At 55.2% G+C, this 12,010-nt stretch overlaps 3 protein-coding genes across 3 annotated transcripts; all 3 read right to left on the reverse strand.

Annotated features, from left to right (window-relative positions):
• Positions 1–2,249: 2,249 nt before the first annotated feature.
• On the reverse strand, positions 2,250–5,898 carry SPEM3 (SPEM family member 3). The gene is given in 4 exon segments (XM_049860314.1): positions 2,250–2,285; positions 2,287–5,471; positions 5,584–5,641; positions 5,761–5,898. Coding segments are annotated over 4 exon segments (3,417 nt in total).
• Positions 5,899–6,599: 701 nt separating this feature from the next.
• On the reverse strand, positions 6,600–8,469 carry SPEM2 (SPEM family member 2). The gene is made up of 3 exons (XM_049860426.1): positions 8,326–8,469; positions 8,112–8,169; positions 6,600–7,990 (listed from the first exon to the last, which is right to left on the reverse strand). Exons 1-3 carry the CDS (start codon positions 8,461–8,463, stop codon positions 6,705–6,707), a joined length of 1,482 nt encoding a protein of 493 aa, XP_049716383.1. The 5' UTR covers positions 8,464–8,469; the 3' UTR covers positions 6,600–6,704.
• A 1,727-nt stretch (positions 8,470–10,196) lies between these two features.
• SPEM1 (spermatid maturation 1) lies at positions 10,197–11,950 on the reverse strand. Its single transcript, XM_049860430.1, has 3 exons — positions 11,480–11,950; positions 11,325–11,382; positions 10,197–11,151 (listed from the first exon to the last, which is right to left on the reverse strand). The coding sequence occupies exons 1-3, from the start codon at positions 11,621–11,623 to the stop codon at positions 10,430–10,432; spliced, it is 924 nt and encodes a 307-aa protein (XP_049716387.1). The 5' UTR covers positions 11,624–11,950; the 3' UTR covers positions 10,197–10,429.
• Positions 11,951–12,010: the final 60 nt, after the last annotated feature.

The raw sequence follows: 12,010 nt of genomic DNA on the forward strand, positions 1-12,010 counted from the left end.
TCTTGCCTGTTCTGCGCAGCAGTGCCTGATGGAAGTCGTAGTTTCTACGGAGATAGACTGTTCTGGGTCTTTACAAGCCTAGGTCAGCCCCACCCAAGCATCCTTTGGGGTTGGGGCAGAGGGCTTATAGGTGGAGCTGAATAGCAAGCAATAATGGGAGGTGCACCCTAGGGCCTGGGGAGAAATGGAGACCCTGAATAGCAAACAATAATGGGAGATGCACCCTAGGGCCCGGGGAGAAATAGAGACCCTGAATAGCAAACAATAATGGGAGATACACCCTAGGGCCTGGGGAGAAATAGAGACCCTTGGGCCCTGCATGTGACTGGAGGAGTGCTGGTCATTTAGGTCTGGAAAGGCTTAACTCCCTCATTTCGGAGTTGAGAAAACTGCAGCCTAGAAAGGTTGCCCATGACTTGTCCAACGTCACAGAGCTGAACCAGGAAGGCGTTGGAAAAGGGCTCCCTGGTTAGGTGAACGGGCCCTTCCTGGGATCAGTGATGGTAGTATTAAGCAGAAATACCAGGAAGTGACTCAGGAATACATGCCTGATCCAGGGAAGAGATACATATCAGTGAGCAGTGACCTCCACGCAGGTATGCACGAGAGATGGCAAAGAGAACGACAATCAGGTCCAGAGGGAACTCCTAGCTAGCCTGGGCCAAGGCAGTGCAAGATTATCAAGGGCGGGAAATTGCTTTCAGTAATTTATGCTGTTAGGGACCAGGATACATTTTAAATCTAGGGTGGGGCCTGGAGCCAGGATAATAGAACAGAAAGATAGGAAACCAGGGACAGGCTTGCAGATCAGGTCAATTCAGTGCTGGGCCAGGACTGCATACATTCCCTCTGCCAAGGAATTGTCTCCAGAGTGTATAGGCCTAAGTCTATGGGCCACACAATTAAGCAGGGACTCCTAGAAAAATTAGAGGCCTGTAAAGGGGGAGCTCTCAGAATCCAGGGCTCAATCTGGGGATCCCAGGCCTCGTGAAAGGAGCTCTCTCAGCAACCAGGACCAGGGCCCCTGGAGTACCAAGAGCCACAAGACAGCCCAGAATTGGGGAGGCAGGTTTCCATACTTCTGGTGTGGGAGACCTTGGATGATGTAAATAATTAAGCACTTGACTGCTAACCAAAAGGTTGGTGGTTCAAACCCACTCAGAGGCACCTTGGAAGGCCTAGCAATCTGCTTCCAAAAGGTCACAATTTTGCTCTGACACAGATGGGGTTGCCATGAGTCAGAATCAACTCAGTGGCAACTTTTGTTTTTTTGGCTGTGACCCAAGAGGCCAGGTCAAGAAAAACTGGTTCTTTTCCCTGGTCTGGGGTAACCAGGCATCAGGCATCTCTACACTTTAACTCCTCCCAAGAGGGTGGAGCTCTGAGCTACCTTAAGAGGAACTAAGTTCTCTAAGCTCTGGAGGAGTTTTAAGGTTTTTTTTCTTTTTTTTTTAGGGGTGGATGGGAAACCCTGGTGGCATAGTGGTTGAGAGCTACAGCTGCTAGCCAAAAGGTCAGCAGTTCAAATCCAGCAGGCACTCCTTGGAAACCCTATGGAGCAGTTCTACTCTGTCCTATTAGGTTGCTATGAGTCGGAATTGACTCACCGGCAAGGGGTTTGGGTTTTTGGTTTTTCAGGGGTGGATGGGAAACCCTGGTGGCGTAGTGGTTAAGTGCTACGGCTGCTAACCAAAGGGTCAGCAGTTCAAATCTGCCAGGTGCTCCTTGGAAACTCTATGGGGCAGTTCTACCCTGTCCTATAGGGTCTCTATGAGTTGGAATTAACTCAACAGCAGTGAGTTTGGGTTTTTTTTTGAGGGGTGGATGGGAAGGGCAAGGAAAGTTTCTCTGTACCCTAAATCATTGCTGTCTGATAGGATTTTCTGTGATGATGGAAACATTCTAAATCTGCACCGTCCCATATAGTGGACACTAGCCACATGTGGCTGTTGAGGACTTGGAATGTAGATAATGTGACTGAGGAACAGAAATTAATTTTATGTATTTTTAATTTAAAATTTAATAGCCACATATGGCTAGTGGCTATTGGAGAATGCAGCTCTAGGGCCTTGAGGATAATGGATTTAGCTATGGAGGAAGAGCAGGGACAGGGATAGTTTCAGTCCTCTCCTCTGGGTGGTCAGTGTCAGGGCTGGGGCTGCGGTGGATGTCCTCAAACAACCACAGAACACTTTTCTTGCCTCTTTATTCCTGATGTATCTTTGTTCCTTGTTTGTCCAAGGTCTTCATTACGTACTGATATCCCCACTCCTTGGTGGTCTCCTGTGAGTTGCTGGGTGCCTCTTGGTGAAGGCGCCTGGGAGACAGAGCTTCACATTTGTCCCTGCCCACTCCTAACTGTCTCTGGCGGGCATCAAAGACCACATGCCCTGCCCGGTGGCCTGGTCCAGGGCAGTGGGGCTTCCAGTTGATTTTGAGAGGCATAGACATTTGGCGATAGTTCTGGCAGGCTGGAGGAACTGTATCCATAGGGCGGTATACCAAATCTTGGCTGCCTGCCCGCCGGGAGGATGGCTGCAGATCAATTAATACAGGTACCTCTGAGAAGGTTTGTAGATCGCTGCAGATCCCCTGAGGCTTGGAAGAACTGGAGTTCTGATTGAGTGGGACGGGAGTCCCAGGTATGTGCTGCTCGGTCTCATCCCTCTGGGGAGACTCCTCAGACACACATGACTTCATCACGGATGGTGTTGACTTGGGGGTCTGAAGAGGGCCTAAGACTGGGACAGAGTCAGTACCTAGAGCAAGGCCTGAGCTCTTTTGGAGACCAGGATCTTGGCTAAGGCATAAGTCCTTGTGGGGGCCAGATTTCTGAGTAAGACCAGGACTCTTGGGAGGGCCAGAGCCTTGGGTAAGGGCTGCACCTTTATGGGGTCCAGGATTTTGATTAATTCCTGTGCACTTGTGGAGGTTAGGGCCTTGGGTATGTTCTGGGCTCCTACAAACTCTAATATCTTGAGTAAGGCCAGATTTCTTTTTTACTTCAGTAGCTTGGGTAAGACCTGGACTCTTGTGGAGGTTGGAATCTTGAGTAAGACCTGGGCTCTTGTGTACTCCAGAATCTTGGGTAAGGCCTAGATTCTTATAGTCTCCTGAGTCTTGGGTAAGGCCTGAGCCTTTAGGAAGGCTGGAGGTTTGGACAAGGCCTAAGTTCTTGTGGAGACCAGGTTCCTGGGTTAGGGCTGGACTCCTGCAGACTTCTGAATCTTGGGCAATGCCTGAACTCTTGTAGCCTCCAGAATCTTGGGAAGGGCCTGGGCTTTTCTGGAGGCCAGCTGCTTGGGGGAGGCCTTGACTTTTGTCAACTATGGTCTCTTGGTTTAGGTTTAGTTTCCTATAGACCCCAGAGTCTTGTATAAAGCCTGAGGTCCTCTGAAAGCCAGAATTTTGGGTAAATAGTGTGCTCTTATGGAGGTCAGAGGGTTGACTGACACATGGGCTCCTAAAGATACCAGCATCTTGTGTAGGGCTCTTTTGGGGGCCAGAATCTTTGATAATGCCTGGACTCTTGTGATGGCCAGAGTCTTGAGAAGAAATTGGGATCTTATAGAGATCAGGATGCGTATGGAGGCCTGGATCTTGGGTAAGGCCTGAGTTCTTGTGGAGGCCTGGATCTTGGGTAAGCCCTGGGTCTTTTGAAGGACATGGACTTCTTTGGAGGCCGGGGTCTTGGATAAGGCCTTGACTCTTGTGAGGTTCAGAGGATTGGAGTTGGATCAGGGATTGGGAAATGCTGAACTGGGGAGAGATGAGGAATGGGGAAGGGGGGATGGACTGAGGAGACTTGGAGGTTGGGAGAGAGGTAGGGGTTTGTATTGAGGTCAAGGGTTTCTGATGGCTGGTGGGTTCAGGAAGGACAAAGGATCTGGGAGGAACAAGAGGCAGGGAAAGAGTATATGGTGGAGGAATGGTGTTCAATGAGCCCTGGGCAGTGGTTGGAGAATGAAAACAAGGTTGAGAAGGTGCAGTTTCCTGGGAGTAGACCAGGAACTTGGGGTAGACTGGAGCCTGGGAGTCTGTGCTCTTCCTCCCAGAACTGCAGGGATGAAAGCTGCAGTAAGGGAAGGTCTTGGGCTGGACAAACTTGTCTTTACCATCATCTGGGACCTTCCACTGCACATCCCCCAACTCCAAGTAGCCCAGCACAGAGCCTGTAGGGGGCGTGGCACCATCCCTACCATGTTGCTTCGTTTGCTCAGATGTACCAGAGCTCACCAGGCCCTGCCCATCTTGGGGCCTGGAGAGGGTACCCAAGTCCTTTCTAGAATACTCAGAGTTCTTGGGACTGTGCACATGGAAGAAGTCCTGCTTTACCCTGCGGGCATCGTAGACCACGTGTCCAGTGGAAAGGCCATGGCTGAAGGCAGCCAGGTTAGAGGGAATAGGGGTTAGAATGTGGGTAGGGGTGGGCTCAGGGACAGGAGCAGGGGTACTGGCAGGGACAGGGGCGGTAGCCAGGGCCATGACCAGTGATGAGGCAGGGGTTGGGGCAGGGGCTGGGGTAGGGGCTGGGGTAGGAGTACTAGTTGGGGTAGAAATTGTGGAAGGAACTGGGGCAGAAGTTGAGGCAGGTGCTGGGGAATGGTCATGGGTATGGTTTAGATGAATATGGGCCAGGGTATAGGTTGAGTCATGGGTTGAGGTGTGCCCAGGAGCGTGGACCTGGGAGTGGGTCTGAGCATGGACCAGGGTGTGGGTTGGGTCATGGACTGAGGTGTGCTCAGGGATGTCGGCCTGGAAGTGGGTCCTGGCCCGGGCGGGGGTGTGGTCTGGGGCATAGACTGATGTGTGCTCAGGAGTGGGGGCCTGGGAGTGGGCCCGGTTGTGAGTTGAGGTGTGTTCAGGGGATTGGGCCTGAGAGTGAACCTGGGCCTGGGCTGAGGTGTGGGCTGGGGTGTGAGCTGGGGTGTGCTTGGGGGCCTGGACTGGGGTGTTCTCAGGGGCCTGGACTGAGGTGTGCTCAGGGGCCTGGGCTGGGGACTGGGCTGGGGACTGGGACAACAACTGGGCTGGAGTTTTAATATTGCTCTCTTGGGGCAAGCACAGTGAAACCATGTCCAACTTGCTCATCTTTGGTTTGTGAGCCTTGAAGTTGGCCAAAGGGGCATTGAACTGGGAAGAAGTCTCTGGCCTGGAGAAAAACGAGGCTTGGGCCTTTAAAGCTGTGACCTGAGGGGCCTCCCCAGCTCCCATCATTCCCTCCTTCCACAGTAGTCCCCGTGGAGGCTCTGTGGGAGCTACTGTGTGTCCACACTGAGGCGGCATCCAACAGCACTTAGAAGTCTTCTCATCATTCGTGTCTGGTATCCAGGAGTCAAGGTGATTAGAGTGCCCAAGCAGGAAGCTGGGGCGATGATGAAAGCGAGAAGAGACTCTTGAGCACAGGTTTTTGGGGTTCACGGAGTAGCGCATACACACAGGATGGCTGCCTATAGTGCTGGGTTGCTTGTCTGCAGGGAAAAGTGGGATGGGACAAAGCCTGGGTCCCTGAGGGGCTGAGAACAGGGACAGGGACAGGGGAAAGAGACATGGCCCACATCCCACATGCCTAGGCTCACTCACCTTTGGGGAAAAAATGATGGAAAAGAATTCGCAAGGAGCTCTTCAGATGCCTCCAGAGCTGAGGGAAGCAGGAGAGAGGAGAGTCCGGAAGTCTGGCCACATCCCAGCAGCCCTCCCACCTTAGCCCCTGTGAGACTCCAGGGTCCCTTCACCCTGCTGCCCAGACCCCGCCCTGACCAGAGTCACCACGTTGATCCCCACGTTGAGCAAGATGAAGCTGCCTAGAAGCAGAAGAATCGAATCTCCTAAGTCCTGGCACTTCCTGGGGTTGGTGCCAGAACACACTTGGGCTCCATGGTGGGCTTGCTCACCCATGGCCCAGGGTCCCAGGACTGCCTGGGCCCCCTGGCCACCCCACACGTACTAGGAGCCAGACTCCTCTGATGGGGGAGGGGGAGAAGGGGTGGGTCACAATAGGGTGGGTAGTGGGGTCACAATGAGAGAGGGGAGGGGAGTGGAAGGCCCAGGCTGGAGTTCCCTAGTAACTGGGCTTGGGCAACCTGAGGCTGGAAGGTCAGACAAGGCCTGGTGCCCAGCACATCTCCGCTTTCCTCCTCCGTCATTTCCTTACTGCCCACTGATTCCCTCATTCATACAGCCACTCATTCTGTCATTCCAGCAGTTTTAGCTAAGAATTCTGAGCCCCCTTGTCCACTCCTGAAATTGGCAAGACCTTGGCCTTGGAGCCCTGGGGTAGGCCTGGCTGGGATCCAGAGCTGTGCCACCTACCTGCCCTATACTGGGCCTGCATTTGCCCAGACTGGAACCCCCAGGGCTGGAATCTGGCCTCAGCTTCTTGTGTGGGGCTGAGCCTCTGAGTCCTTTGAGGACAGGGAGAGCTGGGACAGATGGGATGAGTGCCCAGAGACCAGTGGTTTGGAGTCTGCAGCTGTAAGATCTTTAGTGCGTACTGGCCCCAGAAGGGGCCTGTTGGTAGGACCATGGCCATTAAGCCAAGGGAATCCTCACACCAATAAGAGGACATTAGCTTCTTATTTTAGGAAGCCAAGGGCAGAAGGGACGGCACTTCCAAGCCACAGACCACTACAGTGCATCCTGGACTCTGTTTCTGTTTATTCCTCTCTGCATGCTCTGCCCTGCCATCCACACTTGTCTGCTGGTCAGCTAAGTTTCCCAGCCCGGCTCCTGTACAGAGAGGGCCTTGAGACTGACGTGGAAGGTGGCGGCAAAGAGGTGGCCCGCGCTCGGTTCTCCTGCACTTGCCGCTTCAGCTCCAGGCTGTCGTACACCTGGTAGTTGGCATTGCCCCCTGGGTTCCGGCTGAGTGGGATGAAGGTGGTTGGAGGTGGGGTGGGCTCAGCAGCCTGGACCACAGGCAGGGGCTGTGAGGAGTGGTGAAGTGAGGCTGGGCCAGGAGCTGAACCACGCTGGCATGAGGCTTCTCCCAACACAGTGAGGGACGTGGAGGTGGTCAGAAGATGCCGAGTGGGCAGAGCCTCACCCCATTCAGCTGCCCGGCGGCGAACCTCGTGGGGATCCCGTGAGTTATAAATCAAGTGTCCTGTGGATGGGTGGGGGCTGCGGTTGGGCTGGCTGTAAGCATGGCTAGGGAGGCCCTGCCGGTGGGACTGTGGGGAGTAGCGATCTCGGTAGCCCTGGGCCTCCGGTCGGGTGGGACTCCGTGGCATCAGGGCAGGTGGGGGCTCAGAGCCCTCTGTGCCACGCCGCCGCTGCTCCCAGGAGTCATACAGCAGGCGGCCCCGAGAGGGGTGTGGGCTGTGCCCCCCAGGGACCCAGGAGGGGTTAGGGGGCAGCCGTCGGGCAGGTTGTAGAGATGGGGTCCAGTGTTCAGCTTCCATGTTGCCCCAAATGTGGGATTGTGAGCAGTGGGGCCCATACGACTGCATCCTCAGCTCGGACTTGGCCTCCACACGCTTGGGCACGCGGCGAAGTTCGGGGGACATGTAGAGAGAGGGTGGTGGCAGGCTGGCCAGAATGCCACCTTGGCGGCCCCACAGCCCCAGGTTGGAGGGCAGGCCCAGCCTCGGATAGAGTCCTCCCCAGCCCCCATGTGGGTACTTGGGTTGTGGGAAGGACAGGCCATCCTCATCCTCCAGGTAGGAGTCCTGGTCCTCCCGATCCAAGGAAGGCATTGGCCGCAGGTGTGACATCTTGTGGCTGCCGCGTAGGCCACGGAAGACAGGGCGGCCTTGGCGGAACTGTCTGTGGCTCTTTGGCCTCTGCTGGTGGCTGAAGGGGTGACGGCGGCGGTGGTTGCGGTGGCGGCGAGAGTTGCAGTTGCGGAGACGGTAGGAAGAAGAGGAGTAGCATGTGGACTGGGCCATTTTCACTTCAACAGGGTCCAGAGTACAGTGGATGTGGATGTCCCTGGCCAGAGCCTGACATGGGTCTCTGGGGGAGTTTTGACAAGCCCGGAAAGCGTCATCTGGGGAAGGCAAGAGTCCATGAGGTCAGGGCAACTGTCAGAAGAGGTCAGGGTTAGGAGCAGTGGGGCCTGGGTTTCTAGAGATGTGGTTGGAGGTCCCCTCTCTAGCTGCCATACTTACTTTTCTGGTTAATCCAACAGATCATCTTGTCTAAGGCATTCTGGAACCTATGCCACATCTAGGGGTGGAGTGAGAGTGAAGGCCAGGCTCTCTACCCCCAGCCCCTGCCCCCCTCCCAGCCAAGACCGCTCCCGCAGGTGGAGGTGCAGGCTGCAGCTGGCTTTCACCCTCAGACTTCTTCACTCCTTAGCATTTGTCCCCAACCATCACTTACCACAGTCACCATGTTGATCCCAATGTTGACAAGAATGATGAGGCCCAGCAGCAGGAGTAGGAAGTCCTCAGTATCCTGGGGACTTTCTTGGTATTGATTGCAGCACCCCAGGGTATCATACCAGAGCTGGTCTTCCATGGTGGGGGGGCCCTAGGGCCACCTGGGCCGTGCCCCCCCCCACCAGCCCTGGCCCACACTGCACTCATGCCAATACTTGGGGACCCCTACCAGCTGGTAGGGGAGCCAGGTCATAATGAGGCAAGTTGGAGGGAGTCACAATGCAGAGGTGGCAGCTCTTTTATCTACTCTGTTGGCCCCTTACATGGCCATCCACTTGGCATCCACTTGATTCCAGTCTGTTCCTCTGTCGCCATGAGGGCTTGCTTAACCCCACACCTGATCCTTGTTCTGAAAAGATGGTAGCTACAGTCATGAGACAGTCTTCGCAGAGGTTAAACCATGCACAGAGGATTTCTTTCATTTCATTCTTTTCAGACACGTGGCTGCTCCCCACCCCATGCCTACCCTGGGCCCAGTGGCTAGGGTGACTGGTTGGATGGGGGATAGCAAGAGTCAACTCTGGGGTCACCCCACTGTACCACTCTCTCCCTGCCCTGCCCATTTCCATGCCATAATCCTTCTAGCACTCATCCCTGCCCGCCCTCTTCCTGGCCAGGGATTGAAGTTCTACTTGTGGCCCTGAGCCCATTTGCCCCTCAACTTCAGAGCGAGAATGACTGAGGTTGCTGCCCCTGCCAGGGACCACCCACAACCATGATTTAGCTCCTTCCTAACCAGCTGATATCCTGCTGACACACGCTCTCCAAAAAGTGTTAGCTGCCACTGTAAGAAAATCATATGAAACTCACAAAGGACAGAATAGGTGTAATTCTTGATATGGCAAAAGGATTTTTGGATTTACACCAGGTTCATCACTGGGATCTGTGAAAGAGGTGCCCAGGTGCCTTGAGTCATTCTACACAATGACCCACTCACCAGAAACAGGATGAGGAAAGGACAGTGAGCACTATCCATCGAGCTTCCAAACACATAGTAGGTGCTCAATACATATCCACCTAATGGAATTACCTTACACTGATCAAGAATGTTAGTTGAATGTAAATCAACAGAGAAGCAGGGTGATTCACAAAAAGTCCGTCTGCCACATTCTAGAAATCTATCTGGTGTGTAAGATGAGGTCTGAGTCCTTCAGCCTTGGTCCACTCACAAGGATCCTTGTTTCTGTGCATGTGTGTGCACGCGCATGCACCCACACGTGTATATATATGATCCTGTCTAGGAGTGGGGCAGGGCCTTGGTCCCCTGCCATCTGGTGGGAGGGAATGTTTTGATAAGTTCACATGGAGAACTGAGGAAAGTGGGAGACTCTGGTGAACCAGGCCGGCAATGGGAATTCACCTGCAGGAGCAGGGAGATGGAACATCTGAGGCCATAAACTTGACCCTTCATGTCTGTGTGACCACGAGCAAGTCACTTGACCTCTTTGAGTCTCAGTATCATTTGTGACATGGGTGTGTTAATCAAAGGAGTGAGGTCATACAGCCTGCGATATTACAGTAAGGCAGCCCTTGAGAGAGTCCCCTTTATTTCATTCTCTGCTCTAAGCGGGCTCGAGGGTACAGGAGCTTCAGGTCTTGACTGGGGAACTGTGAGGTCCCACATATCTTCATTCGGCCATCCCTTCCCAAAGACACCAGGGCTGAAGAGGGAGTGAGCATGCCTGTCTCACCTGTGGCTGCAGCCTAAACTTGGACTCCGGCAGGGTCCAGACCTCTGAAGGGCTACAGTCATGGGAATGGGGGTCCCCCCGGAAGTGTAGGACTGGCTGGGTGTCTGGGCTAGGATCTGGAGGCCGCTCTAAAGAAAGCAGGGTAGAGCTTTGGAATCAGGAAGGGTCTGGGAAAGGGCTAAGGGCAGGGTCTGTCAAGGGCAAGAGGTTGATGAGGATCCTCGGGGCTCTCTAGGCCCTGTTGCCAGGGAGATGATTCCCTTAGCAACCAGAGCTTCTGGGTGCTGTGTGGGCCCTGGAACCCCCACATGCCAACACAAACCACCTCCTCTCTCTTTTTTATTCTTTTCCCAGTTACCTGCCCACCAGGGAACGGTAGACCCAGCCCTGACCTGTCCCTTCAGCAGTGCTGGACCCAGAGGGCAGGAGGTAACAGTGGGACAGGGCCTCCACCTCCCGTGTCAGCTCCCGCAGCCGCCGCCTCACATCACGGGCATCATAAGCCATGCGGCCTGAGGAGGGGCGCTGGGGGATGTTGGGTATTGCCGCTGGGCCCAGGACAGGCGGTGGGGCAGGTGAGCAGGGAGTAGCCTCCACCTCCTCCCCACTGTTCTTGTGGCTCAGGGTGTCAGGGCTGGGTGGTGGAGGGTTCACAGGGTACACATAGGCCTCTAGGCCCACCTCTGACTTGACCTCTGTTTTGAGGGGCCTTCCCTCTACCGTCTGCTGGAAGCGGATGGTCTGGGCAGGTGGCTCGACGGTGGCCTGGGCCCAGGGATTCCAGATTTCCTGGGTGGGTTGGAAGCTTTCCCAGTCCTCAGGGCAATCCCAGTTGTGGGAGCAGATTGCTGGGTGCTGAGGCAGGGGCTTCTCATAGTCAGTGTCAGGGGTCCAGTCAACTGGATGGTGGGCACGGTGCATCACAGCGTCTCGATGGCGATGGTGGCGAGTGGGTGGGGGGGTCACGATCATTTTCACAGGGTCCATGGTGCATCGAAGGTGGACTGTAGGGGGGCTTTGCTTCCTCGAGGGGTGACTGGTGGTCTGTTTCCCAGATGAGGATGACTTAGGAGCTTCTGTGGATGGGGGAGAGGTGAGGGGCCTCTACAGGGATGGAGAGGCAGGGTAGAGGGAGGGACACTGCACAGCAGTGGTGTCTGAGAGGGAAGGGCATCAAGAGGCGAGCTTAGTGCTGGGGCTAATCAAAGGAGGACCTGGTTTCCTTCACTCGAGCCCCATCCCTGCTTACCTTTCACACAAATAATATGGAACACTCGGCGTAAGAAGTAACGGAGTCTGCGCCAGAGCTGGGTGGGGGAGGACACAGTGACCCCAGGCATGCCCCGGCTGCCAGGCCTACCCCAGCTGTCCCACCAGCACCCTCCCGCCCAGCACCAGTCTGACCAGGGTCACCAGGTTGAGGCCAACGTTAATGCAGATGATCACCCCCAACAGCAACAGGATGGAGTTGCCCAGGTCCTGGCAGCTGTTGGTGTGGGGGTTGTGATAGGAGGCCCACCCGGGCCGTGGCCACTCAGCCATGGCCATGGGGGTCCCTAGGGCCACCTGGGCCCCTAGGCCCCCAGCCCACTGTGCCCACACTATGCACCAGCTTGCCTACCTTACTCCTGGGAGTAAGCGGGTCACAATGATGCTAAGGACCCTCCTCACAATGTGCCAAGGGGCTAGTCTGAGTCCTGGGCCCATGGCTGACCTTGGCAGAGGCGGAACCGCTCACCTCGAGACCAGCCCATAGGCCCTCTGACCTCTTTGACGTCAGCCCCTGTCAGCCCGACCCCTCCTCCACTATACCAGCCTCTGGCCTCTGCAGACAGGGGCCCTGCCCTAACTCCCCAAACAATCCCATCACCCCAGAACCTACTCCACCCTTCCCTGAGGCCTCGGAGCTGCTCACTGAAAAGAAAGGCTGGGGGC

Source organism: Elephas maximus, chromosome 19 (assembly GCF_024166365.1).
Source record: "Elephas maximus indicus isolate mEleMax1 chromosome 19, mEleMax1 primary haplotype, whole genome shotgun sequence".
Lineage (NCBI taxonomy): Eukaryota > Metazoa > Chordata > Mammalia > Proboscidea > Elephantidae > Elephas > Elephas maximus.

Coding starts and splice junctions, on each gene's coding strand:
- SPEM2 (XM_049860426.1), bottom strand. CDS start 8,463: ATGGAAGACCAGCTCTGGTATGATACCCTGGGGTGCTGCAATCAATAC. Junction 8,170..8,325: donor GGATCAACATGGTGACTGTG/GTAAGTGATGGT, acceptor CTCCACCCCTAG/ATGTGGCATAGGTTCCAGAA. Junction 7,991..8,111: donor CTGTTGGATTAACCAGAAAA/GTAAGTATGGCA, acceptor TGCCTTCCCCAG/ATGACGCTTTCCGGGCTTGT.
- SPEM1 (XM_049860430.1), bottom strand. CDS start 11,623: ATGGCCATGGCTGAGTGGCCACGGCCCGGGTGGGCCTCCTATCACAAC. Junction 11,383..11,479: donor GCCTCAACCTGGTGACCCTG/GTCAGACTGGTG, acceptor TCCCCCACCCAG/CTCTGGCGCAGACTCCGTTA. Junction 11,152..11,324: donor CCATATTATTTGTGTGAAAG/GTAAGCAGGGAT, acceptor CCCCATCCACAG/AAGCTCCTAAGTCATCCTCA.